Source organism: Pongo abelii, chromosome 1, assembly GCF_028885655.2.
Source record: "Pongo abelii isolate AG06213 chromosome 1, NHGRI_mPonAbe1-v2.0_pri, whole genome shotgun sequence".
NCBI lineage: Eukaryota > Metazoa > Chordata > Mammalia > Primates > Hominidae > Pongo > Pongo abelii.
In genome coordinates, this window is record NC_071985.2 from 100,373,376 (window position 1) to 100,398,241 (window position 24,866).

At 46.1% G+C, this 24,866-nt stretch overlaps 3 protein-coding genes across 9 annotated transcripts; 1 reads left to right on the forward strand and 2 right to left on the reverse strand.

The window, feature by feature from the left end:
* Positions 1-6,556: 6,556 nt before the first annotated feature.
* On the reverse strand, positions 6,557-11,135 carry CIART (circadian associated repressor of transcription). 2 transcript variants are annotated; one of them, XM_009244827.3, is made up of 6 exons: positions 11,002-11,135; positions 10,000-10,171; positions 9,753-9,828; positions 9,124-9,202; positions 8,920-9,031; positions 6,557-7,220 (listed from the first exon to the last, which is right to left on the reverse strand). In XM_009244827.3, exons 2-6 carry the CDS (start codon positions 10,099-10,101, stop codon positions 6,696-6,698), a joined length of 894 nt encoding a protein of 297 aa, XP_009243102.2. In that variant the 5' UTR covers positions 10,102-10,171; positions 11,002-11,135; the 3' UTR covers positions 6,557-6,695. The 2 variants fall into 2 exon arrangements, with proteins under 2 accessions (XP_009243102.2, XP_009243093.2); XM_009244818.3 differs by having other exon boundaries at positions 10,000-10,425; positions 11,002-11,081.
* An 84-nt stretch (positions 11,136-11,219) lies between these two features.
* Positions 11,220-24,654, forward strand: LOC129058782 (uncharacterized). Its single transcript, XM_054553460.2, has 2 exons — positions 11,220-11,964; positions 24,381-24,654. The coding sequence occupies exons 1-2, from the start codon at positions 11,432-11,434 to the stop codon at positions 24,652-24,654; spliced, it is 807 nt and encodes a 268-aa protein (XP_054409435.1). The 5' UTR covers positions 11,220-11,431.
* C1H1orf54 (chromosome 1 C1orf54 homolog) lies at positions 12,700-24,816 on the reverse strand. 6 transcript variants are annotated; one of them, XM_054553473.1, is made up of 8 exons: positions 24,538-24,816; positions 21,284-21,413; positions 20,827-20,891; positions 19,519-19,602; positions 17,876-17,934; positions 17,032-17,142; positions 13,894-13,995; positions 12,700-12,789 (listed from the first exon to the last, which is right to left on the reverse strand). In XM_054553473.1, exons 3-7 carry the CDS (start codon positions 20,870-20,872, stop codon positions 13,897-13,899), a joined length of 399 nt encoding a protein of 132 aa, XP_054409448.1. In that variant the 5' UTR covers positions 20,873-20,891; positions 21,284-21,413; positions 24,538-24,816; the 3' UTR covers positions 12,700-12,789; positions 13,894-13,896. The 6 variants fall into 6 exon arrangements, with proteins under 6 accessions (XP_054409448.1, XP_054409461.1, XP_054409455.1 ...); XM_054553486.1 differs by having other exon boundaries at positions 13,894-13,992; positions 24,538-24,693; XM_054553480.1 differs by having other exon boundaries at positions 13,894-13,992; positions 24,489-24,667.
* Between the last annotated feature and the right edge of the window lie 50 nt (positions 24,817-24,866).

Here is a 24,866-nt window from a genome sequence, read left to right on the forward strand (position 1 = left end):
CCAATTTCATACCCCTTAATCCTGTGAAATCCTTGATAAATATTTGAGCCATTTCTTTCTCGATGGAAAACAGGAGAAGTAGGCACTTCCTGAGGATGCTTCCTGTTTTCTCTTCGGAAAGGACAGACTCTTTGAGATCTGCTCTCCGGACAAAAAATAGATTGATTAATACACGTCATCTGCCTAAGTGCTAAGGAAAAGAAATAAACATACTGTGAGTTTCCTATATCTTCCCACTAATTTAACTACATAAAGTGAAATCAATAAAGATATGGGAAACACCTGCAGGGTTTAGAATAAAAAATTATGTCAGCTTCTATGCCTTTTCGTGCTAGTGAGACCTACTGAAAAACCTCCTTTTAAATTTCTTCTTCACTGTGGAGACACCCGTCCTCTTATTTGTATGCTACCTGTACATATCCATTTATGGTTATTCACGTAAGTTAACATCTAATGGCTGTAGGAAAACGTACCTCCCTGAGAGAGACAGTGCACGCGCACGCGCGCGAACACACACACAGACACAGACGTGTGCATCCTCATCAGTTGATGCTAATAACTTACACTAACACTTAAGCCCACCTCAGAGTAAGCCAGGTCCAAAGTAACGAAATAGAACTAGATTGGGACATTATTATGCTTGTCAACAAACTTCCACTGAATGACTACTCTGTGTCAGATACTGTTGATACCACTCTAGTGCCTCCTGGACCACTAGGACCACATAAAAGATACTAAAACGAGGTAGTATATAATAAATGCAAAATAAATTATATGGGCTGGGCGCGGTGGCTCACACCTGTAATCCCAGCACTTTGGGAGGCCAAGGCAGGCGGATCACTTGAGCCCAGAAGTTCGAGACCAACCTAGGCAACAAAGCAAAACTCCGTCTTTACAAAAAATATAGAAATTAGCTGGGTGTGGTGGCATGGCCTATTGTCCTAGCTACTTGGGAGGCTGCGGGGGAGGATTACCTGAGCCTGGAAGGTCAAGGCTGCGGCGAGCTTTGATCACACCACTGCACCCTGGCCTGGGCAATAGGGTGAGAACCTGTCTCAAAAAAATTAAAAATAAATAAATAAATAAATAAATAGGGCCAGGCGCGGTGGCACACGCCTGTAATCCCAGCACTTTGGGAGGCTGAGGAGGGTAGATTATCTGAGGTCAGGAGTTCGAGACCAGCCTGGCCAACATGGTGAAACCCTGTCTCTACTAAAAATACAAAATTAGCCAGGTGTGGTGCCGCATGCCTGTAATCCCAGCTACTTGGGAGGCTGAGGCAGGAGAATCACATGAACCTGGGAGGCAGAGGTGGCAGTGGGCCGAGATCGCACCATTGCACTCCAGCCTGGGCAACAAGAGTGAAACTCCATTTCAAAAAATAAATAAACAAACAAATAATAAATAAAATATGCCACAGCATAAGGTGGTGAAAGGCACTGGCTTCAAGTTGGGAGATCTGGATTCTATCCCAATTCTAATACTCATCAGGCCTATAACCTTGAAGAAGTCATTTAAAACCAGGGGTCTGGAGACTACAGTCTACAGGTCAAATCCTGCTCCACCTGTTTTTGTAAATAAGACTGTTGAACTACAGACATGCTTGTTTGTCTGTGTGTTATGTATAGCTGCTTTGGGCTACAATGGCTGAGTTGGGTAGTTGCAATAGAGACATAAAGCCTACAAAGCCTAAAATATTTACTATCTGGCCCTTGCTAGACTCACTCTATTTCCTCATCTCTAAAATGGGACTAATTTTGCCCTGTTCAGTCTCACAAAATTTGTCATGGGAATCAAATAGAATAAAATATGAAGATATGCCGGGCACGGTGGCTCACGCCTGTAATCCCAGCACTTTCTGAGGCTGAGGCAGGTGGATCACCAGGTCAGGAGATCGAGACCATCCTGGCTAACACAGTGAAACCCCGTCTCTACTAAAAATACAAAAAATCAGCTGGGCGTGGCGGTGCTCGCCTGTAGTCTCAGCTACTTGGGAGGCTGAGGCAAGAGAATCACTTGAACCCTGGAGGCAGAGGTTGCAGTGAGCCGAGATGGTGCCACTGCACTCCAGACTGGGTGACAGAGCGAGACTGTCTCCAAAAAAAAAAAAAAAGAAAAAGAAAAAAAAATATGAAGATACTTTGAAAGAAAGGAAGGGAGCAAGGAACTGATGTTAATAACTTCTGTTAACCACTACCATTGGATCAGCTGGAGAGTAACATTTTTGAGAGCCTACTATATACTAAACCCTGTACTAGGTGGGTGTTTTTTGTTTTTGTTTTTGTTTTTCTGAAGCAGAGTCTCACTCTTGTTGCCCAGGCTAGAATGCAGTGGCATGATCATAGCTCACTGTAGCCTGGACCTCCTGGGCTCAGGTGATCCTTCCACCTCAGCCTCCCGAGTAGCTGGGATTATAGGGACATGCCACCACGCCTAGCTAATTTTTTGTATTTTTAGTAGAGACTAATTTTTTGTATTTTTAGTAGTTTCACTATGTTGCCCAAGCTGGTCTCCCAAAGTGTTAGGATTACAAGTGTGATCCACCCCACCAGGCCCCAAACCCTGCACTAGGTATTTTATGTACATGATTCCATTTAATGGAGTAAAGGGCCAAACACTGAGTGTATAGATCATGTTTAACAGAAAGAATGATAGGATGGACTTGAGTTAGTCATTGAAAGAGGGCAGGGTTTAGATAACAGAAGCAGGAAAGGTTTGGCAAGGTGAACAGCATGAACAAGAGCTTAGGGGCAAAAAGGTGTAGTGTTCAGGAGTCAAAACAAAACAAAACAAAATCTGCAACAGAGAGATCATGCAGGGGAGCACAGGGAAAAATAGAGACTGTGACTAAAGATTCTAGACTTTCTTCTCAAAGCATTGGACAGCCATTGAAGAATTTGAATAGGATATGATATGCAAAGCACTGTTCTAGGAAAATTAACTTGGTTATCAGTGAAAAGGGATTAGAAGTAAGAGAGACTATTGGTATAGTGAAGTCTAGACCAGACTGGTGGCAATGGAATGGATAGGAAGAAATGGATTTTAAGAGATACTCCAAATAAAGAATAAAAAGGATTTGGTGAGTAGATGGCACCAAATTTTAAGCCTAGTTATCCAGAAGAAAAACAAAAACAAACAAACAAAAAACTATGGTACTTAGTGATACCACAGGTAGCACTAACAGAAGAAGAGACTGTAAAAAGTGGTAGCTGGCTGGGCACAGTGGCTCACGCCTGTAATCCCAGCAGGTGTGGGATTGGGAGGCCAAGGTGGGTGGATCATGAGGTCAGGAGTTCAAGACCAGCCTGGCCAACATGGTGAAACCCCGTCTCTACTAAAAATACAAAAAATAGCTGGATGTGGTAGTGGGTGCCTTTAATCCCAGCTACTCAGGAGGATGAGGCAGAATCATTTGAACTTAGGAGGCGGAGGTTGCAGTGAGCCGGGATCGCACCATTGTACTCCAGCCTGGGTGACATGGTGAGAGTCTGTCTCAAAAAAAAAGAAAAAAAAGTGGTAGCAGGACATGTTTTCAGGAAAGAATAATTTGATTGGTGATTACTGGAAAACACATCAGACTGGAAACCGAGTTCTGTTCCACACATTGTGTTGTTGTCCTACATAAGTCTCCTAAGTTTCGTTTCGTTTCTTTTTTTTTTTTTTTTTGAGACAGAGTTTCACTCTTGTTGCCCAGGCCAGAGTGCAATGGCTTAATCTCAGATCACCGCAACCTCCACCTCCCAGGTTCATGGGATTCTCCTGCCTCAGCCTCCAGAGTAGCTGGGATTATAGGCATGCACCACCACGCCCAGCTAATTTTTTTTTTTTTTTTTTTTTTTTTTAATACAGACGGGGTTTCTCCATGTTGGTCAGGCTGGTCTTGAACTCCCGACCTCAGGTGGTCCACCTGCCTTGGCCTCCCAAAGTGCTGGGATTATAGGCGTGAGCCACTGCACCTGGCCCTAAGTTTCTTTATGTATCAAATGAGGAGTTCGGGTTGAATTGGATATACAAGAGGCATTTTTTTTTTTTTTGAGAGGGAGTCTTACTCTGTCACCCAGGCTGGTGTGCAGTGGCGCATCTCAGCTCACTGCAACCTCTGCCTCCCGTGTTCAAGCAATTCTCGTGCATCAGCCTCCTGAATAGCTGGGATTACAGATATGCACCACCACTCCCAGCTGATTTTTGTACTTTTAATAGAGACGGGGTTTCCCCATGCTGGCCAGGCTGGTCTTGAACTCCTGACCTCCAGGGATCCGCCTGCCTCTGGTGTGGGATTACAGGCGTGAGCCACAGCGCCCGGCCAAGAGGCATATGTTGGCTCTAAAACACTGAAAGTTTCAATAATGTTTAAGTATCAGCAATATGTAAATAAAACTGTCCAACAGAGATTTAAACAGTATGCCATCTCAGGGGAAAGACTGGGACTAGAGATAAAGCTGTAGCAGTCTTCTAAATTGAAGCAATAATTAAAGCCATGAAAGGATGTAGTCAGAGAAAAGGGCCAAGGCCTGAGTCTAGGGGAACGCCCACACTTTGGAGTAGGTTGAAGTGGGGCCCTTAAGAGACCTAGACATTGCTGCCAGATAGGTAAGAGGAAGATTAGGATAGTGTGCTGTCATGGGATCTGAGGGCGGAGAGTTTGAGTAGGCAGCATCGAGTGTCAAATGATACAGAGAGCATAATGTACATAGCCTTTGTAAAGGGTATAGCTGTTGATTAGGTGGAAGCTAGATTATAATACTGGTTCTGTGGGCTCATTAGTGACCTTGGAAGGTGCAACAAGGTGAAAGCAGCAGAAGCTAGGCTGCAAGGGGTTAAGGACTGAGTGGCAGAAAGGAATCAGAAAGAGTATAAATAGACTACATTGTCAAGAAGTATGGAGAAAATAAGAGGACAATCAGCCTTAAGAGATGTTTTCAAGGAGGAAGGATCTGATCATATTTGTGATCAAACCATTCCATTGCCACTACTCTGGTCTGATCATACTTGTGATACTTGGACAAATAATTATTGTTGGGACAAACTGAAGTTACAAGATAAAGAGGGGATATGTGACACAGCAAAAGTTCCAGAGGTGAAGGTAAGCAGAAGCACAAATTGATAGGTTTGCCTTTAAAAGGAGGTCATACTCTCTGAAAATAAGGCGAGGCAATTATTCACTGAGAACAGAAGACTTGAGAAATGGGGGAAAGATGTGTAACTACTTATGAGAAACACACTAAAGAGCCAATAAGCGATGACTAAGTTGTCAGAGAAGCCTGATGCCCTACAAAGGATTAGGTTGGGAGAGGAAATGGTTTTGGTGGAAAGTGAGACAAATCAGAAAGAGGATAAAATACAAAGAAGGGTAGTTACAGATCCATTCATGGTCTTCATTTTTACCTCCTTCTAACGCTGAGTTGCCTCCCTTAGTCTAGCATACATCTAGCACCTGCAGCTTTTTTTTTTTTTTTTTTTTGAGACAGAGTCTCACTCTGTCATCCAGGCTGGAGGGCAGTGAACCTCCACTTCCCAGGTTCAAGTGATTTTCCTGCCTCAGCCTCCCGAGTACCTTGGATTACAGGCACCCACCACCATGTCCGGTTCATTTTTTTATATTTTTAGTAGAGACAGGGTTTTACCATGTTGGCCATGGCTTGTCTCAAACTCCTAACCACAAGTGATCTGCCCACCTCAACCTCCCAAAGTGCTGGGATTACAGGCATGAGCCACTGCGCCTGGCCTAGCTGCAGCTTTTTGAGCAAGTATGAAGCTTAGTGTCTTGAGGTGTTCCCACATCTGACAATTCTAAGGAGCCCTTTCCTCTTTAAAACTGGCAACCACAGTGGCTGTTTTGGCTCTTGTGTTCTTCCTCTGGCAGCAGAAACCTACATATGCATTTACCACGGGCATCAACAGCTCCCATCAAAACAAATAGCTAGCCCGGAGCAGAAGAACCTGCAAGTCTGGGCCAGCTGGAAGATTACAAAGGTGTCAAAACAAGGGGAAAGGTAGAGTCTCTGAGCCCTGAATGAAAACATAAACCCGGCTGGGCGTGGTGGCTCACGCTTATAATCCCAGCACTTTGGGAAGCTGAGGTAGGTGGATCACTTGAGGTCAGGAGTTTGAGACCAGTCTGGCCAACGTGTAGTGAAACCCCCTATCTACAAAAATATAAAAATTAGCTGGGCATGGTAGCATGTGCTGTAACCTCAGCTACTCAGGAGGCTGAGGCCTGAGAATCGCTTGAACCCAGGAGGTGGAGGTTGAGTGAGCTGAGATCGTGTCATTGCACTCTAGCCTGGGAAACAGAGCGAGACTGCATCTCAAAACACAACAACAAAAAACCCCCATAAACCCAACTCTGAACTCTGTAACTGTTTCAAGGATGTTCCCTAGGAAAACAGCAGCAGAGTCCCCTTCTCCCACAAGTCTTATATTGTCATCCAGACTCTAACTTGGTAGAGCTCATGTTCACAAACATCCCCATCCCTTTTCTACTTTTCTGCAGCTCAGAGGATAAGGATTGGTTTTGGAAGCAGAAAGTTTTCTATTTCCCCCAATCAGCAAACTGTTTAGGTATAAAAAAATTTCTTTAATCAGAAAGGATTTGTCTTCCCTCAACACAAATGCACACATTAAAAGTAAAAATACATATATACATAAATATTTACACAAATTAGAAATCACAGTGGACAGCTGTATGCCCTGGGCTAGAGGTTGAGAAGATGAGCATCAGGAGCAACTGGAGGATGGCTTCTCTGCTGCTCCCGGTGTCCTATGGTCATCTTTCTGGCCAAGGTGGGTAGACTGGGAGGGGATAGGGTATAGCTCCACTCTGATGGCAGAGTTACTGGCAAACTGTAGCAACGAGGACCCTCTCCAGATAGTTTCATAGGCTTACCAGGGATAACAGGAGATGCTGTAGTAGGTGGGACTGGGGTGGTTGGGGCAGAGTGGGTGAAGGGTTGCACTCCATGCTGGAGGAAAAGAATGACGCCAATGCCGGTTCCAGTGCCTAAAGGACCATGGCTAAAGGAGATAGTACCTGGGGAGCTGAGAGGGGGGTTGCAAATTGGGGTGGTGTGGATCCAGGTGAGGTTCATAGCTGGCCATTCTGTGAGGTGCCAAGGCTGCTTTGGTTTTAAAGCTAGATATCCTAGCTGTGTCTGGTCCATCTTTTCCATAGGAGATGCAGGAGAGGAAGCAGCTGAATCACTATGGTGGCTTGGAAAATGCTACGGAGGGGAGAAATGAGAAAAAAAGAAATGTGGAGAACGCTTTCAGATGAGCTCCACCTGGCTACTTAAACCTTTGCATTCCTTGGGGACTCAGTTTGCAATGCAAACATACCTCATTTTATGCAACAGATATGATCTTGCCAGGCCATGATTAAGTAAAAGTTTTGGTAACTAAATTATACTTTCATTTATTTAAAAAAATGGCCTACTATGGACCATATACTATATTAGACACTGGATATCCAGAGATGAACAAAAAACAAACAGTTCCATAGGTTCTCACTATTTATAAAATAATCCCTTTTAGAATTTCTTTGAAAAGAAGTCTATTTTTAATTGGAATCATCATTTCCCAAATTCTGTATTTAAATTCGAATATGCTATCTTGAGTTCTTTAAGAAGTGTAAATTAATATTCAGGCAAGATCCTCCAACTGTTTTTTTAAAATTTTATATTTGAGACAGGGTCTCACTCTGTCAACCAGGCTGGCACAATCATGGCTTACTGCAGCCTCGACCTCCCAAGCTCAAGAGATCCTCCCACCTCAGCCTCCCACCCAGCCTCAGCTGGGACTACAGGTGCACGCCACCATGCCCGGCTACTTTTCATATTTTTTGTAGATACCGGGCTTCACCATGTTGCCCAGGCTGGTCTCAAACTCCTGGGCTCAAGCAATCCTCCTGCTTTGGCCTCCCAAAGTGCTAAGATTACAGTGAGCCACTGTGCCTGGCCTACTTATTTTTTAATAGATTAGTCACAGCAATAATAACCATGGCTGATTGAAAATTAGGACTGGTGATTATCTACAGGAGACTCTCCTTCTCCATCATTTGAATGCCCTCTACATACCCTGTTATTTGAGGACAGAAAATAGGTCACTTCCTTTTTTTTTTTTTTTTGATGGAGTTTCACTCTTGTCTCCCAGGCTGGAGTGCAATGGCACGATCTCGGCTCACTGCAACCTCTGCCTCCCGGGTTCAAGCAATTCTCCTGCCTCAGCCTCCCAAGTAGCTGAAACTACAGGCGTGCGCAACCACACCTGGCTAATTTTTGTATTTTTAGTAAAGACGGGGTTTCACCATCTTGGCCAGGCTGGTCTCGAACTCCTGACCTCATGATCCACCCGCCTCGGCCTCCCAAAGTGCTGGGATTACAGGCGTGAGCCACTGCTCCTGGCTGAAAATAGGTCACTTCAATACCAGGTCTAAGAAGCTATCAACATTGCTGCTATTGGTGCCCCCCTCCCCCACTTCCAGTGAGGGACCAGTCCTTGAAACCCAGTGTAGACTCAAAAACTGTCAAAGGGTTTGGCACAAGGATACGTGGGCAGAAATGAAAAGAAGGAGAGGGGAAGGGTTTGGGGGCAGTAGGGAAAAGAGAGAAGCTGAGGTGTCTTCCTGCATGAATCATTTGGCCAGGTAAAAAGCCTTTTGTATCTATGCAGAAAACAGATAAGCTGTGGCACAAGGGATAGGATTAAACTTCATGGAGTTCCTCCCAGTGATTCAAACAAAACAACAACAACAACAAAAACATGTAGGAATCAAGACAATGCAGAAAGTTTAGGAATTTTCTTCCCTGAAAAGAAACTTGAAGAAAAGATTCAAAAGAAAATGGCAAAAGGGGCCATTTCTGCATGCACATTTCATTTTCTTGGCTATTTTCCCACCTCTTCCTCGTGTTCTTAAGTTCTTACCTTGGTCAGCTGATGCTTGTCACCACCCAATGATGACTTCTGGGCAGCTATATGTGGAAACCAAGTCTTTAACATCCCTTCTACCTGTAGCAAGGTTCCTAGGTAACGTTCCCTGTGAAAATGACATTGCTTTAAAAAACCAGCAACAGGATTAGAGAAATCTCCTTTTTATGAAGACCCAAGCAAAGAACCAGGGGGACTTACCCCATCTGTGGCTTCTGCAAAACACCTACAATACGCTGGATCCTGTCCATTGCCACACTCTGCTGAAAACTGCTTAATCCTGGGGACAGGGACAGAGAGACATTAAGGATTGAGATTCAAGCATGTAGTCAGGTAAAGGAAGAACAGGAGGGGGTTAAAATTGATTGATCTAAAAAAATTAAGTCGGGCCAGGCAAGGTGGCTTACGCCTGTAATCCCAGCACTTTGGGAGGCTGAGGTGGGCGGATCACCTGAGGTCAGGAGTTTATGAGACCAGCCTGGCCAACATGGCGAAACCCCATCTCTACTAAAAATAACAAAAATTAGCTGGGCGTGGTGGTGGGCGCCTGTAATCCCAGCGACTGGGGAGGCTGAGGCAGGAGAATCGCTTGAACCCAGGAGGCGGAAGTTGCAGTGAGCCGAGATCGCGCCATTGCACTCCAGCCTGGGCAACAAGAGCAAAACTCCGTCTCAAAAAAAAAAAAATAATAATAATAATAATAATTAAGTTATAGTAACAAAAAAGGAGTAATATAGGCCCCAAACAAGAACTTAAGAGAAATACACGTCAAAAGAGGGAAAGAGAAAGAGAAATGAACCCAGCCCAAATGAATGCAACAATGAGATTACCTCTCTCAAAACGACCCATCTTCAGCCCATTGAGTAGGTCTGTGAGAGGAGGTATAAATCCTTGGAGTTCTTTACACTGTAGGAAAACAGGACAAAGGCTGTGAGAAGACCAAGAACTGCCCACACCAGCAGTGGCTCTTCCTTCACCTCCAAATCTGGGAGTCAATACTGTCCTCATAGGGTCCTTATCAACCAGCTGGGTGCTAACCCACTCCAGGAGAGTCTCCTTTCACTTGCTTTCTCTTACCTTCTGGGCAAACAGCAGGTCTCCCTCTGTGGTACAACCTTGGATGTTTAGACTGGTCTCCAGTTCACCATCTCTTGATCTTTTCGCCCCAGATCCTGCCATAGGAGAAGCCGAACCCCGCTGTTCCGGATGAGATGGTGTATGCTGGTTACCGGAAACCTTCGATCGATGCCTGCAGCGGATAGGACCCGGGCTGGGCCGTGAACCTCCCCTCTGCCCAACAGTGTCTGGCCTGGGCCCATGGGCCCTCTTGTCCTCCCTCTCACTATCAGAGGGGAAGCCAAAGTCACTGTTCACTGGGGAGATGGGAAAAGACGAACAGAGAGAGTAGGAGGAATAGGAAGAAACGCTAGATGGAGAATCCATAGGTCCAGAAGCAGGGGCTGTAGAGCAGCTCCTGGAGTACCCAAAGATCGGAACCTGCAACTGAAGAGCAAAGTGAGGGAGTTTGAAACCGGAGTTTAAGGATTAGGAAATGGACTGGGAGATTGGGGTGTACTGCGTGGGATAATACTTGTTCTCCCCCTCCCCAATATTACCCGTCTCAGACACAATAGAAAAAGACATTTCTACCGCCACCCCGCCCATTAAGAACCTGGGATCCCCTCTCTGGCCGCCGCAGAGCAGCTCTCAGCCTGACGCGGCCTCCGTTCTTTTCTTCCCTCAGTTCAGAGTAAATACCGACTTGAAAGACATCTTCCCCTCCGCCCGTTGTTCGCCAGGGCTGTTTGCCAGCCTGAGTCCGCAGCAAGCCTCTCCACCTGAGGCCATGCCACCCACAAGCAGTCAATCTGGGCACGCGAACCCACCTGGTGATCCTACGTGAACTGCCCCCATAGAGACTGGCCTCCTGCCCTCTCCCAATCTTTCAAGATCAGGATCCCTGCGCGGGTCTCTCTGGGCTCGCACCTGCCACGTGATGCAAACCCTCCCAATACCAAGATCTGCATTCAGCTCCCAAATACTCCCTAACAGCTCGCTTTGTCCTCCGAATCTCCTTACCTGTTGTCAGCCGGCTCAGCCCTGGCTCGGTTTCCAGCTCCTTCTCGGTCTCTCCGGGTCTGTCTACCCACCTCCGCCTCTCTCAGCGGGCCCCGCCCCTTCCCCCCTCCCAGACACGTGCGGCCCGGCACGTGCCTCCCCCTGCTTACATAGATCTCGCGCCCTCATTGGTTGTGTCGCCGGTAACACGTGACGCTCGTTACTGAAGTCCATAGCCCATTTGCTACAGTACAAAGGGGCTCAGCCAGTAGAGCGGCAGCCAGGTGATGATTGGCTGTAAGGGAGGCATTCCGTGCTCCTCCCCTACATGCGGCTGCTGGAGAGGACCCGGTGATGAGAAAAGGAGGAGGATGGAAAAAGAGTGGAAAAGAAGAGAGGGGAGGAAAAGGGCGGAGCCCGTGGCCTTAAATAGGATGGTGATGCGCCAGAGATGCGCGGTTTGAGTGTTCAGAGATTGGTTGTGCTACTGAAGGCGTGCGCCTCCAGACGTGGGACCCCGGGTTCTGTCTCGGGAAGTAACTCATCTGCCCCCTCTTTGAACACCTCCGCTCACGAGCGCAACACGTGGAAACCATCAGTGATTTGTGTCTGCAACGTGTGTGAGAGAATGGAGGTGTGTGACACGGTATATTCTCCCGCTCTCGGCGGCCCAGCCCTCGTGACTCTCCGGTCTCTGTTTCACCTCCCCCACCCCTTTCTCCTCCAAGTTGGGTGCCTCCTGCCCTGCTGGGTGAGGAGGGTGGGGATTGCAGCCGAGAACACCGCGTCCTCTCTGGCTCCCGCTGGGTCGGCTCCTCCAGCCCTTTTCTTACATAACCTACCACGCACGTTACCAGCTCAGATGCCAGCCCGCCACGACGCTAGAGGTCAAAACGAAACTCAGTTCTTCCTGACTTTTTTGTCCAGGCTTCTCGGGCTCGGCGTCCTGAATTATCTGATTCCAAGCACGGGGAACAGAACGGGGTAGGTCCCTGATCTAGGTTATGGTTTTGTCCAGCTTCAGTCCCTTCATTTGTCCCCTGGAGAAGATTCGAAAGACTTTGAAGGAGGGGAGGGAGGCAAGTCCAGAGTTTAGAGAGTCTCAGAAGTAACTGGGACGTTACTACTGTCGTTGCGCCTTGCATTTTGAGAGTACAATGGAGAGGAGAGCAGGGCCCAAGGACTGTGAGCTGGTTGAAGATAGGACGTCGGAGAGACCGCAAGGGGGCAGCCCAATTCTGATTAGGGTCCCGAGGATAGCGAATTAAAAAAAAAAATTTAAGTGAGTTTGTCCCTGCCATAATTACCAACTGCAAAAGGCACATTGTTGGACAGAGGTGTGGGTGGGGGTGGGTAGGTGTGAATATTTTAAATCTATTCTAAGTAGTTTTTGATATTTTACCTTATGTTTTAACAATGTGCTTATTCTTATAAAAAGAAAAAAAGATTCTAAAACCTCAACGTCGTTTCCCCAATCACACTGTTTTAACACCATACTTAATAAAATAAAACAAGAGAATTACCAATATGGACTGAGAATAAACCTGTCGTCTGTGGGTGCCCTTCTCCAGTCTTCTCCAAACTGCAGGTTTATTCAGTCCATAATGCCCTCTAATTCAATTGTCACCCGACTCCCCTTCCAATCTACGCTTGCTGCCTCTAAATCCTGGCGCTCTCTTTAGTTGTGACTTTAGAACAGACTCATGAAGGAGTAGATGGTAACCAGATTATTTCACTTATTATTTATTTTATCTTCCAATTTCCTCTTGCCAGACTCCCATCCAAAGAGTCATAGCAGCCTTCTCCCACCTAAAAAAGGAGAGAAAGAAAGAAAGAAAAGAAAAAGAGTCAGGAGACCCGAGAAACCCCTTCATGCCCCCCACACTCTATGGAAACTCCCCAGATACTCTGAGCTGGGATTGCTCTGTGATAGCTCCTGGGAAAGATGTGTGTGTACCCCTCTCCTCCGCAGTCCTTTCGCCTCCTGCTGAATCTCTCTATGCTCGATGGTTATTTAGCATCCCAATTTAAAAATTCTCTTCCTATAATACAGCTTTCTCTTCCCTTCTCCCCCCTCCCCGTACATCAGAGAACCACCACCTGTTCTGCCTCTGAACTTTGCCTCTTGACTCTACCAGGTTGTAAGACCCACCCACTTTGCCCTCTGGCATTCGCTATGACTTGAAACGTGGCCAGGCTGGAACTAGCTTTGATTGTTCCAGACATTTTGGAAGCTTGGAGAAGTATTCCCCCAACCCCATCATCTACCTGCTCTAGGAGATCCTGAAGTTCTCTTAGTTCAGAAAAATTAATGACTCATCACAAAAGTCTGCCTCAGCATCTCCTAAACTTCTTTAACACTGAATAAGATTTTTCTAAATGTGATCCCTCTTCTTTCATTTTACTTGTTATTTTTTGAGACAGAGTCTCACTCTGTTGCCCAGTGGCAACAGTACAGTAGCCAGATCATGGCTCACTGCAGCCTCCGATTCTTGGGCTTAGGGGATCCTTCCATCCCATCCCCCCCAATAGCTGGGACTGCAGGCCTGTGCTACCACACCCAACTAATTTTTATTTTTAATTTTTTTAACCTCTTGTAGAGGAGTTCTTATTTATTTATTTATTTTTAATTTTTTTGTAGAGACTAGGTCTGTTGCTCAGCCTGGTCTCAAACTATGTTGCTCAGCCTGGTCTGCAACTCCTGGGCTCAAGTGATCCTCCCACCTCAGCATCCCAAAGTGCTGGGATTATAGGGATGAGCCACCATGCCTGAATCTCTTCCTTCAGTGGCTGATAATTGACCAGGCTGGAAACACTAGCTAGAGATACTGGTAAGAATTACTTCGGTTTAGTGTGGGAAGTTAAAAAATATTATTTCACAGACTCCCCCAAAGCCAGTGGCCACACTCTTACCTTCTACATGAAATACATCCCCGCCTGAACAAAGGCACACGACAGGAGGAGGGGAATAGGACTTCGCAAACTGGACACGGCATCGTTCAGATCTGGACTCTGCTAAAATACAGACATCCCCACACAGTAGGCTGGTGTCATTCCTCTTACCACTTCTCTGTCCCCACCCTCTGTCCACCTCTTTACAACAACCTCTGTCTTCCTTTCCTTTGGGCTTAGAGAAAGATCCATCCTTCCCCATCACTGTAAGGAGTCCTTTCTTCTGTGCCTTTCAGCTATCTCTGACCATACCAGGGAGGGCAATTCAATTCAATTATTTCTATTTTTTATCTATTATGTGCATTATACTATACTAGTCACTGTGCTAGGTGCTATAGAGAGGGACATAAATATGAATAAGACAAGATTCCTGTCCTCAAGGAATTTACAATCTAAAGAGAGTCTACTCTATATTTTATTTATTTGTTTTTTTATTTATTATTATTTTTTGAGACAGAGTCTTGCTCTGTCGCCAGGCTGGAATGCAGTGGTGCAATCTCAGCTTGCTGTAACCTCCACCTCCAGGGTTCAAGCAATTCTCCTGCCTGCCTCCCAAGTAGCTGGGATTACAGGCACCCGCCACCACGCCTGGCTAATTTTTGTATTTTTAGTAGAGACGGGGTTTTGCCATGTTGGCCAGGCTGGTCTCAAACTCCTGACCTCAGGTGATCCGCCCACCTCAGCTCCCAAAGTGCTGGGATTACAGGCGTGAGCCACTGCGCCCAGCCTACTGTATACTTCAAAAAGAATTAACTGCCCTTATTGTCGATCTTTCATTTCCATTCTTACTGGCTTCTTTCATCTGTGTTCAACTATGTGCAGGCTGCTCTTTGGTCCTATTCCCCTTTCCAGCTGTTGCTTCTCTTTTTCATTACCAGATTTTTTAGATGGTTGGTCTGTACTCACCTCCCTTTCCTCATAATGTACTCCCTCTTTAACTCCACAAAAATCTAGCTTTTCTCCAAGCACTCAATTAAAACTACTTTCTTGAGAGTTATCAGTGACCTCCTTCTCCTTGGCCTCTTGGTAGCTTTTGATGGATTATATTAAACTTTTTCTTCTAGACTCTATAATACAAACTTGGCTATCTGCCTATTTCTCCAGTCAAATCCTTCTCCATTCCATTCATTAATTTCTCTTCCTCCCACTCACTACAGGCACAGTCACTGGCCTTCTGAGCTTGTGTGTACTGGCTCTGTTGAGCTCATTTACTTTCATATCTGTGACTTTGCACTTAGAACTCTAGCCCTGATCTAGCTAGTTCAGTGACCTTTAGGACACCCTCATAGGGCTGTCACCATAAACTCAGCTTGGCCATTACCAAATTAATAACTTCTGTCCTAAACCACTCTGGCCTCCCATAGTTCCCACTTTGGTCAACCATTTTCCCAGACATCCGTGTTTAAAACCCATGAGTTATTTTAACTCACTCCTCATTTATACTTCATATAAAATTATCACTCAAGCAAGGTATTTTCTTCATAATATTTATTTTTCTCCTCTCCATTCATAATGCCAGAGTACAGATTGTTTCTGGAACAACGCAAATCTCATGAGTTGCTTTCCACTAAATTATTTACATCCTGCATGCAACCCGATGAGTGGTTTTTCTTTTTTCTTTTTTTGAGATGGAGTTTCACTCTTGTTGCCCAGGCTGGAGTGCAGTAGCGTGATTTTGGCTCACTGCAACCTCCGCCTCCCAGGTTCAAGCGATTCTCCTGCCTCAGCCTCCCAAGTAGCTGGGATTACAGGCGTGCGCCACTACACCCAGCTAATTCTGTATTTTTACTATAGACGGGGTTTCTCCATGTTGGTCAGGCTGGTCTCGAACTCCCGACTTGAGGTGATCAGCTCGCTTCAGCCTCCCAAAGTTCTGGGATTACAGTCGTGAGCCACCACACCTGGCCGGTTTTTCTAACATATCACTTTTCATCGTGTTTTTACCATAATGAAGAACTTACTAGGTTCCTTGTTGATTATGAGTCCAGACTTCAGCCTGACACCTGAGACTCTCTGAAATTTGCCCCTATGTTGCCACATGTGAAATTACCAAGCAAGTATTAGGAGCCTTGTAAATTTTACATTTTTCTTAATTCCCACTGTTCCCTTCCTTATACCCTCGCCTTTAATCATACCCTATTTGCTAAACATATTATGCTTGTTCTATTCCCCTTTCCTGTGCAGGTCTTTCACTCTTTTTTTTTTTTTTTTTAGATAGAGTCTCTCACTCTGTCGCCCAGGCTGGAGTGGGAGTGGAGTGGCGTGATCTTGGCTCACCGCAACCTCTGCCTCCCAGGTTCAAGTGATTCTCATGCCTCAGCTTCTCAAGTAGCTGGGATTACAGGCACGCACCACTACGCCTGGCTAACTTTTGTATTTTTAGTAGAGATGGGGGGTTCCACCATGTTGGCCATTGAACTAGCCTTGAACTGCTGACCTCAAGTGATCCGACCACCTTGGCCTCCCGAAAGTGCTGGGATTACAGGCATAAGCCGCCATACCTTGCCTCTTTCACTCTTGGAATAACTATTCTTCCTCCTAATTGCTTCTGTCCTTCCATAACTACCCACCAATCAAAAGCTCATCTATTCTTCAAGGTGTATCTCAAGCACAAATGCCTCTTGAAAGCTTTTCAGACAACTCTAGCCTGTACTAATCTCTCTTCTTACACTGGCTAAAGCACTGCCAGTATCTTCTGCTTTCAAATTTATATATAATTTAACATTGTAACATACCTTTTCATTTTGTTCTAAGTGTTTTGTAAATGTAAACTTGAATTTTATAAATTCCTTGAGGAGAGTAACATCATAGATTTCTTTTTTATCAGCATCAGTTACCTTAGCAGCCTTAGGCATAGATTACATACATATTGAATACTACTGAACTGAAATTTAACTGTACCATATCTTCCCAGTGTTCTGTATACGGGGTTAGTATTAAATCTTAGTGAAACATGGCCAAGTTGAGATGAATACCTGCATTGAAGTACTAATTATTTGGTTCCCCATCCACCAAAGCCTGGTATTCCAGCCCTCTATTTATTCCATGTCACTAGGGATGTCCTGTCTTCCCCCAGCCCCCAGTCCCCAATCAACTCACAGGTTCCGTTGTTACTGGTTTCACAGTTACAGGCTTTGGATGGTCTGCACGTGCTGTTTCAAGACTAATGGTAGTCTCTACTGCTTCTGTTATGTCCTTATCCAACCTGTTCTACCCTCAGTAAGGTTTGGGAAACACAGAGTTATCAGTTTTTCCATCCAACATCTTCATAGATTCTCTATTTAAAGTTCTCCCCTTCACCACCTCCACCCAGCCCAAAGACTTAAGCTCAGGGATTCCCCCCTACCCTATGCTTGCATAGATTTGTACCCATCTCATTCAAAAGTCCCTTAATGCCCCTCCTCAGTGTCTTAGCAAACTTACTGAGGACAATTTATAAAGTTCTGGCTTTTTTCTCCTTCCCAGATAGGTTAACAAATCTGTTTTGGGCCTACTACTTAGTTTCTCCTCATCAAACTCATTTTTATTCTTGTTAATCAGATACATTTCAACATTGCCCAGTTTCTTTTCTTTTCTTTTTTTTTTTTTTTTTTTTTTTTTTTTTGAGATGAAGTCTGGATCTGTCGCCCAGGCTGGAGTGCAATGGAACGATCTTGGCTTACTGCGTCCTCCATCTCCCGGATTCAAGTGATTCTCCTACCTCAGCCTTCTGAGTAGCTGGGATTATAGGCATATGCTACCATGTCCAACTAATGTTTTTGTATTTTTAGTAGAGACGGGGTTTCACCATGTTGGCCAGGCTGGTCTCAAACTCTTGACCTCAAATGATCCACTCGCCTTGGCCTCCCAAAGTGCTGGGATTATAGGCGTGAGCCACTGCGCCCGGCCACTTTCTTTTTAATTGTTACTTATCCTAACCCTTTTAGATGTAGAGTTCACTCACCAGCCTGTCCTCTGACTCAAATATGGAGTAATCAATGGTGAAATCTGCACTAAAGTCATCTGCAGAGGAGAAAGAAAATCAGTAATAATAAAAAAAAAAACGTAACTCTAGATCTGGAAATGAAAAGGGAAGAAATTGCTCAGAATAGTTTAACTTAAGTTGTAATATTTATTGGTATAATCCAATTTTATTTAACTAATGTTAAAAATGACTGTGAATGTGTATCCATTTATATTTTCAATCTAGGTATCTAAAATAATTTACAAATTTGAAAAATTTTCAAGTTCTTTTTTTAGAGTCAGGGTCTCACTCTGTTAACAGGCTGGAGTACAGTTGGTTCAATCATAGCTCACTGCCACCTCCAGCTCCTGAGCTCAAGTGATCCTCCCGCCTTAGCCTCCTAGTAGCTGGGACTACAGCCATGCGCCACCATGCCCAGCTAATTTAAAAAAAAAAAAATTTTAGCCGGGCACGGTGGCTCAAGTCTGTAATCCCAGCACTTTGGGAGGCCGAGGTGGGTGGATCACGAGGTCAGGAGTTCAAGACCAGCCTGGCCAACATGGTGACAACCTCGTCTCTACTAAAGATACAAAATTAGCTGGGCATGGTAGCACACGCCTGTAGTCCCAGCTACCTAGGAGGCTGAGGCAACAGAATAGCTGGAAGCCAAGTGGCAGAGGTTGCAGTGAGCTGAGATTGTGCCACTGCACTCTAGCCTGGGTGACAGAGCGAGACTTGGTCTCAAAAAAAAAAAAAAAAAAAAAAAAAATTTTTTTCTATAGGGACAAGGTCTTGCTATGATGTCCAGGCTGGTCTTGAACTCCTGGGCTCAAGCAATCCTCCCATCTAAAAATCACTATCTGGAAAAATAACATCATGAGTCTTTTTTTTTTTTTTTTGAGACAGAGTCTCACTCTGTCACCTGGGCTGGAGCGCAGTTGCATGATCTCGGTTCACCACAACCTCTGCCTCCCAGGTTCAAGCAATTCTCCTGCCTCAGCCTCCTGAATAACTGGGACTACAGGCAGGTGTCACCATGCCAAGCTAATTTTTGTATTTTTAGTAGAGACAGGGTTTCACCATGTTGGCCAGGCTGGTCTCAAACTCCTGACCTCAGGTGATCCACCCACCTCAGCCTCCCAAAGTGCTGGGATTACAGGCATGAGTCACCACGCCCAGCCCATCATAAGTCTTTTTTCAATTTTTTTTTTTTTGAGATGGAGTCTTGCTCTGTCGCCCAGGCTGGAGTGCAGTGGCACGATCTTGGCTCACTGCAACCTCCACCTCCCAGGTTCATGCCATTCTCCTGCCTCAGCCTCCCGAGTAGCTGGGACTACAGGCACCCGCCACCACGCCCGGCTAATTTTTTGTATTTTTAGTAGAGACAGGGTTTCACTGTGTTAGCCAGGATGGTCTCGATCTTCTGACCTCGTGATCCACCCACCTCAGCCTCCCAAAGTGCTGGGATTACAGGTGTGAGCCACCACGCCCGGCCCCATCATGAGTCTTGATAGGTTTTGTTCATAGCCAGATTTTTCTCTGACCCCGTTGCTCTGCTTCAAAGTGAAGAGCAAAATCTCAGAACTAAATATCCTGAAGCCTCTCTCCAGTTGGCTAAGGGCAAGAGCCTTTCATGTACTCACCATAACTGGGGGTGACTGTATAATAATAGACCACCTGATAATATTCATCCTCTCCCAGTCTTTCTTCATCCTCATATTCTTGTCCTATGGGGACAAGGACTAGAGGTCAAGGGACATCTGGAACACCTTACTAACAAAAGGACACCTGGAGTTGACCTCAGCGCTCCCAGCTTTCTTGCTCTTTCTTTTTTTTTTTTTTTTTCTCTCTCTCTCTCCTCCAATAGTCATACTCCTTTCCTGCCTGTGCACCTCTACACCCCTCTCAGCCTTCTGGGATCTATATCTGTAATGAGGCCTATTACTCTGTGCCCTTTCAATCCAGGAACTCCTAAAACAGAAAACAGTCCTCTTCACATACTATAAACCCAAAGGGAGAACCAGACCTAAAAAGGTAGGAAAAGTAGAGACCAGGCATTAAAAACGCCAAATCTTCTATTTAGTATGCTCCAGATCGTACTGTATTTGTGAGAGATCTTTTATCAGTATCTCTTACAAATAACTAACATACACCCTTACGCTTTGGATTTGAGCTTTAGTTCCACCTTCACTGCTAACAGAATAACCCTGAACAATCCACTTAACATCCGCTGTCTTAAAATGAGTCAGCTGGACTAAAATGACCCATCTCCCTTAGTTTTTCTTCCCTTTCAGAACTAAAAATATGTGGCTTTGATATGACTGGATCAAGAACTCCAGGCCTCCTGCTAAACACTTCCCTGAGCTCCTTGAATGCTTTCCCTTCAACTCCAAGCTAATGACACAAGAATCTAGAGGAAAAGGAAACAATGAGACACACCTGGCAGACTGGGGAACAAAGGAGGGAAGGAGCCAAGCTACTCTTGGGACCCTGTCCCTGAAGACAGCCAGTTTTCCACTACCCTAAAGGTCACCCCACTTCTGTGTCTTTACTAATAGCAGGTTTTTTCCTCCAATTCTCTGGGAAAGGAGATACTCTAACTACTAGTTTCAGACCGTGACACCTTCCAATAATCCCTCCTTCACCCTTACTTTAGCCCCTCTCATCTTGTTCCACTTCCGTGGTGATGGAAAACTGAGCTCAGTGTTGCTAGGGCCTCCTTGTGTCTGGAGCTCCATCCTCCTCCTTTGACAGGACTCCGCTTTTTTCCCCCTTTCCTGGTTCTGCCTTCCAGATCTCCATTCTGCCCTCAACACCGGACCCCAGCACAATGAGAAAACTCTATCGCTCCCCATTGAAATGTACCTCTCACCCACTCCTCATTTTTTTTCTCCCACCCCATTTATGGTAGAAGACCTGGCACAAAAGCTCAGAGAGAGGAGTGGACTTACCCAGGATAAGTGGCACAGCAAGGATGGCTACAAAGAGGACATCCATTCTGGATTCTGCACTATTGCTGTGAAAGTAAAAAAGGAAATTACAGAGTTTCCCACCAAACTTACCCCGCCTCCCCTCCTCCTCCAAAGCAGGGAAGGAGCTGCAGCAACTCTTCTCCTCCCAGGGGGCAGAACTCCCCGCCTACTGGCTGACTGACTAGATCTCCAGTTACTGCTGGTCCCCAGCCAGAGCTGCCCAGATTGAGAGGCAAAAGGGGGTTTTGATGCAAACATGTTTCTTAAGCTCCCCCTGCCCTAGATTAGATCCATTCAGGACTCCCACTGTCACTACCAAAATAAAAATAAAAAATAAAAAATAAGCCTACCAAGAAGTTTCCCCACTCCCGGCTTTCCTTCCTTCCTCCAAGGCCTCATAAAAAGTTCACCCTCCCTCTCACTGTCTTTGACTTACCATCACCACCCAGAGTTGCCTTTCTCTCTGAGGCTTCATCAGTCTCTTTTCATCACAGTGGAAATATTCTGAGGAAGGGGTGAGCATTTTTCTAGACTGAAAAGAGTCCCTTTCTTCTGTCTGTCTGGAGCTATAGAGAATAGGAACAATATTTACCCATCATTGTCTGACTTAAAGCACCTGCTGCATGGTTTCATCTAAAAGTCTCTCAGCCACGATCAGTTATTTCCTTTCTGGTAATACTGACCTCACCTCACCTCTTTGTTTTTTTTTTTTGAGACGCAATCTTGCTTTGTCACCCAGGTTGGAGTGCAGTGGCACGATCTGGGCTCACTGCAACCTCTGCCCCCCGGGTTCCAGTGATTCTCCTGCCTCAGCCTCCCCAGTAGCTGGGACTACAGGTGCGTGCCACCATGCCCAGCTAGGTTTTGTATTTTTAGTAGAGACGGGGTTTCACCATGTTGGCCTAGGCTGGGCTCGAACTCCTGACCTCAGATGATCCACCTGTCTTGGCCTCCCAAAGTACTGGGATTACAGGCATGAGCCACCGTGCCCGGCCTCACCTCATCTCTTTCTCAACTTCCAGGATGCAGGTTGGAAGAAGGGAGAAAGCAGATAGTCTCTTTCCCTGCTACAGGTGCCACACCCTCCCTCCCACATTCAGTCACTTGGTATGTTCCCTTCATTCAGTCCTACAGGAGTAGAGTTTTTATCCTTTCCTCTGCTTTTATGTTTCCCATCGTTCATTCAGTTCAGAAACCCTTAGCAACATATGTGCTAGGCACAGTGTGCTAGGCCTAGTCTGATAGGCAGTTGAGAGCTTATAGGCAAGGGAATAAGAAAAGACAGTTTTGCTTTGTTCTTAAGGGAAGTTAATAAGTATCTGCTCAACATCTACTATGAGTCAGGCACTATGCCAAGTGTCTGTGGAACCACCCATGAACAAGATAGATTTACAGCCTCTTGTCAATGGTCAGAAGATGCTGTGGTCACGGCTGAATGGAGAGATGAAGCTGGCCACGGTGGCTCACGCCTGTCATCCCAGTACTTCGGGAGGCCTAGGCGGACAGATCACCTGAGGTCAGGAGATCAGCCTGGCCAACATGGTGAAACCTTGTCTCTACTAAAAATACAAAAATTAGCTGGGCATGGTGGTGGGCGTCAGTAATCCCAGCTACTAGGGAGGCTGAGGCAGGAGAATCACTTGAACCCGGGAGGCAGAGGTTGCAGTGAGCCGAGATAGCACCACTGTACTGCAGTCTGGGCAACAGAGTGAGACTCCATCTCAAAAAAAGACATGAGAAGAATTGTCTCATTCCTATCCACCTTACTCTGCCTGCTGGGCTCAGAAGCAGGACATACTGGAGTCTTGAACACAGGTCATGTTAACGCTACCCTCTTAATCTTTTTTTTTTTTTTTTTTTTTGAGACGGAGTCTCACTCTGTTGCCCAGGCTGGAGTGCAGTGGTGTGATCTCGGCTCACTGCAAGCTCCGCCTCCTGGGTTCACGCCATTCTCCTGCCTCAGCCTCCTGAGTAGCTGGGACTACAGGCGCCCGCCACCACGCCCGGCTAATTTTTTGTATTTTTAGTAGAAACGGGGTTTCATCGTGTTAGCCAGGATGGTCTTGATCTCCTGACCTCGTGATCTGCCCACCTCGGCCTCCTAAGTGTTGGGATTACAGGCGTGAGCCACTGCGCCCGGCTACCCTCTTAATCTTATTAGGGAATAATTTGCCTGGTGACTTTCCATGTAAATCTTTTCTTTCTTTTTTTTCCGAGACAGAGTCTTGCTCTGTCGCCCAGGTTGGAGTGCAGTGGTGGGATCTCAGCTCACTGTAACCTCCACCTCTCAGGTTCAAGCTATTCTCGTGGCTCAGCCTCCTGAGTAGCTGGGACTACAGGTACGCACCACCACGCCTGGCTAATTTTTTGTATTTTTAGTAGAGACGGGGTTTTACCACGCTGGCCAGGCTAGTCTCAAACTCCTGACCTCAAGTGATCCAGCCGCCTTGGCCTCCGCAAGTGCTGGGATTACAGGCATGAACCACTGTGACCAGCCTCCATGTAAATCTATACAATCTATTCCTCAGTTCCTTTCCAGAATTTCCTGGAAGACATGTGAAACACGTATGTGAGTGTGCACATATGGATTAAATCATAAATCACTTCCAGGAAGGAAAGGAAGTCTGGTTATGTTTAAACAATTTCTGTGGGGTTTTTTTTTTGGTACTTTGATTATGCTTTCAAAAACAATATTGCAGATTCCTTTCCTCTTTTCCATTCTCAGATTCCTTTGCCTAACATCTTCCCTAAGGACTAACCTCTCCCCATCCAAATGAGATTACAATACCCTCCTCTCCTACTTTAACTTTCTTTTTCTTTTTTGAGACAGAACCTCACTCCGTTGCCCAGGCTGTAGTGCAGTAGCGCAATCTCAGCTCACTGCCACCTCTGCCTCTCGGGTTCAAGCTATATTTGCCCCTCAGCCTCCCGGGTAGCTGGGATTACAGGCGCGCGTCACCACACCCGGCTAATTTTTGTATTTTTAGTAGAGATGGAGTTTCGCCATGTTGGCCAGGCTGGTCTCAAACTCCTGGCCTCCCAAAGTGCTGTGATTACAGGGGTGAGCCACCGCGCCCAGCCTACTTTAACTTTCGTTCACTCTAATATACAATCCCTCTCCCCAGCCTGAGGAAAACGCACCACTGAGGTTCATTTTTCAGAAAATAAATAGAGGAAGTATGACATAAAAGGAACTTGGGGCGGGGGTGGGGTGGGGGTGTCGTTTTCCTTCAACCCCATCGCTCTAATTGCTTTTAAACTCCCGGACTCTTTCAAAATGCCTTCCTAACATTTCTCTCCAGGCTCCTTTTGCTTCTCTCCGATTCTCTTGTCATTACAGATGAAGGCTTCATTAGCGATATACTGTATTCCATGTTTATTATACTAGTCTGTCCGAAGAGCTCCTACTTTTTAATGTAATCTTCATCCCTTAGGCAGCAGCTCTAGCCCATTTCCTCTCATTCAAGTAAGAACAATACCCGTCCCTATCTCCCTGCGCCCCATCCTGTGCTCTCTTTGTATTTGTCCCTTAGATTCAAACAGGATCTACCCCCTCTGCAGCCCTTCAAGAAGAGGCAAGATTGCTACCACTTTTCCCCACAAAGTGACGAAAGGAAACAGCGACGGAGGCGCAACCGAACCCAGGAATCGGTGTCTCGACTGGTCCATTCCCGGCCCACCCCTATTAACCGGCTCGAGCCACTCCCTGGACGAAGTCAAGGCCTCGGAAGGCGACTACAACTCCCAGCAGGTCGAGCAGCTCCGCCCGCGCTGATTCTCCATTGGCCTTCCGGGGGTGGGGATTAGATGGGAGGTGGCCTTGGGGCTGCGGCCGGGATTTGTCCCCTCTTCGGCTTCCGTAGAGGAAGTGGCGCGGACCTTCATTTGGGGTTTCGGTTCCCCCCCTTCCCCTTCCCCGGGGTCTGGGGGTGACATTGCACCGCGCCCCTCGTGGGGTCGCGTTGCCACCCCACGCGGACTGCCCAGCTGGCGCGCCCCTCCCATTTGCCTGTCCTGGT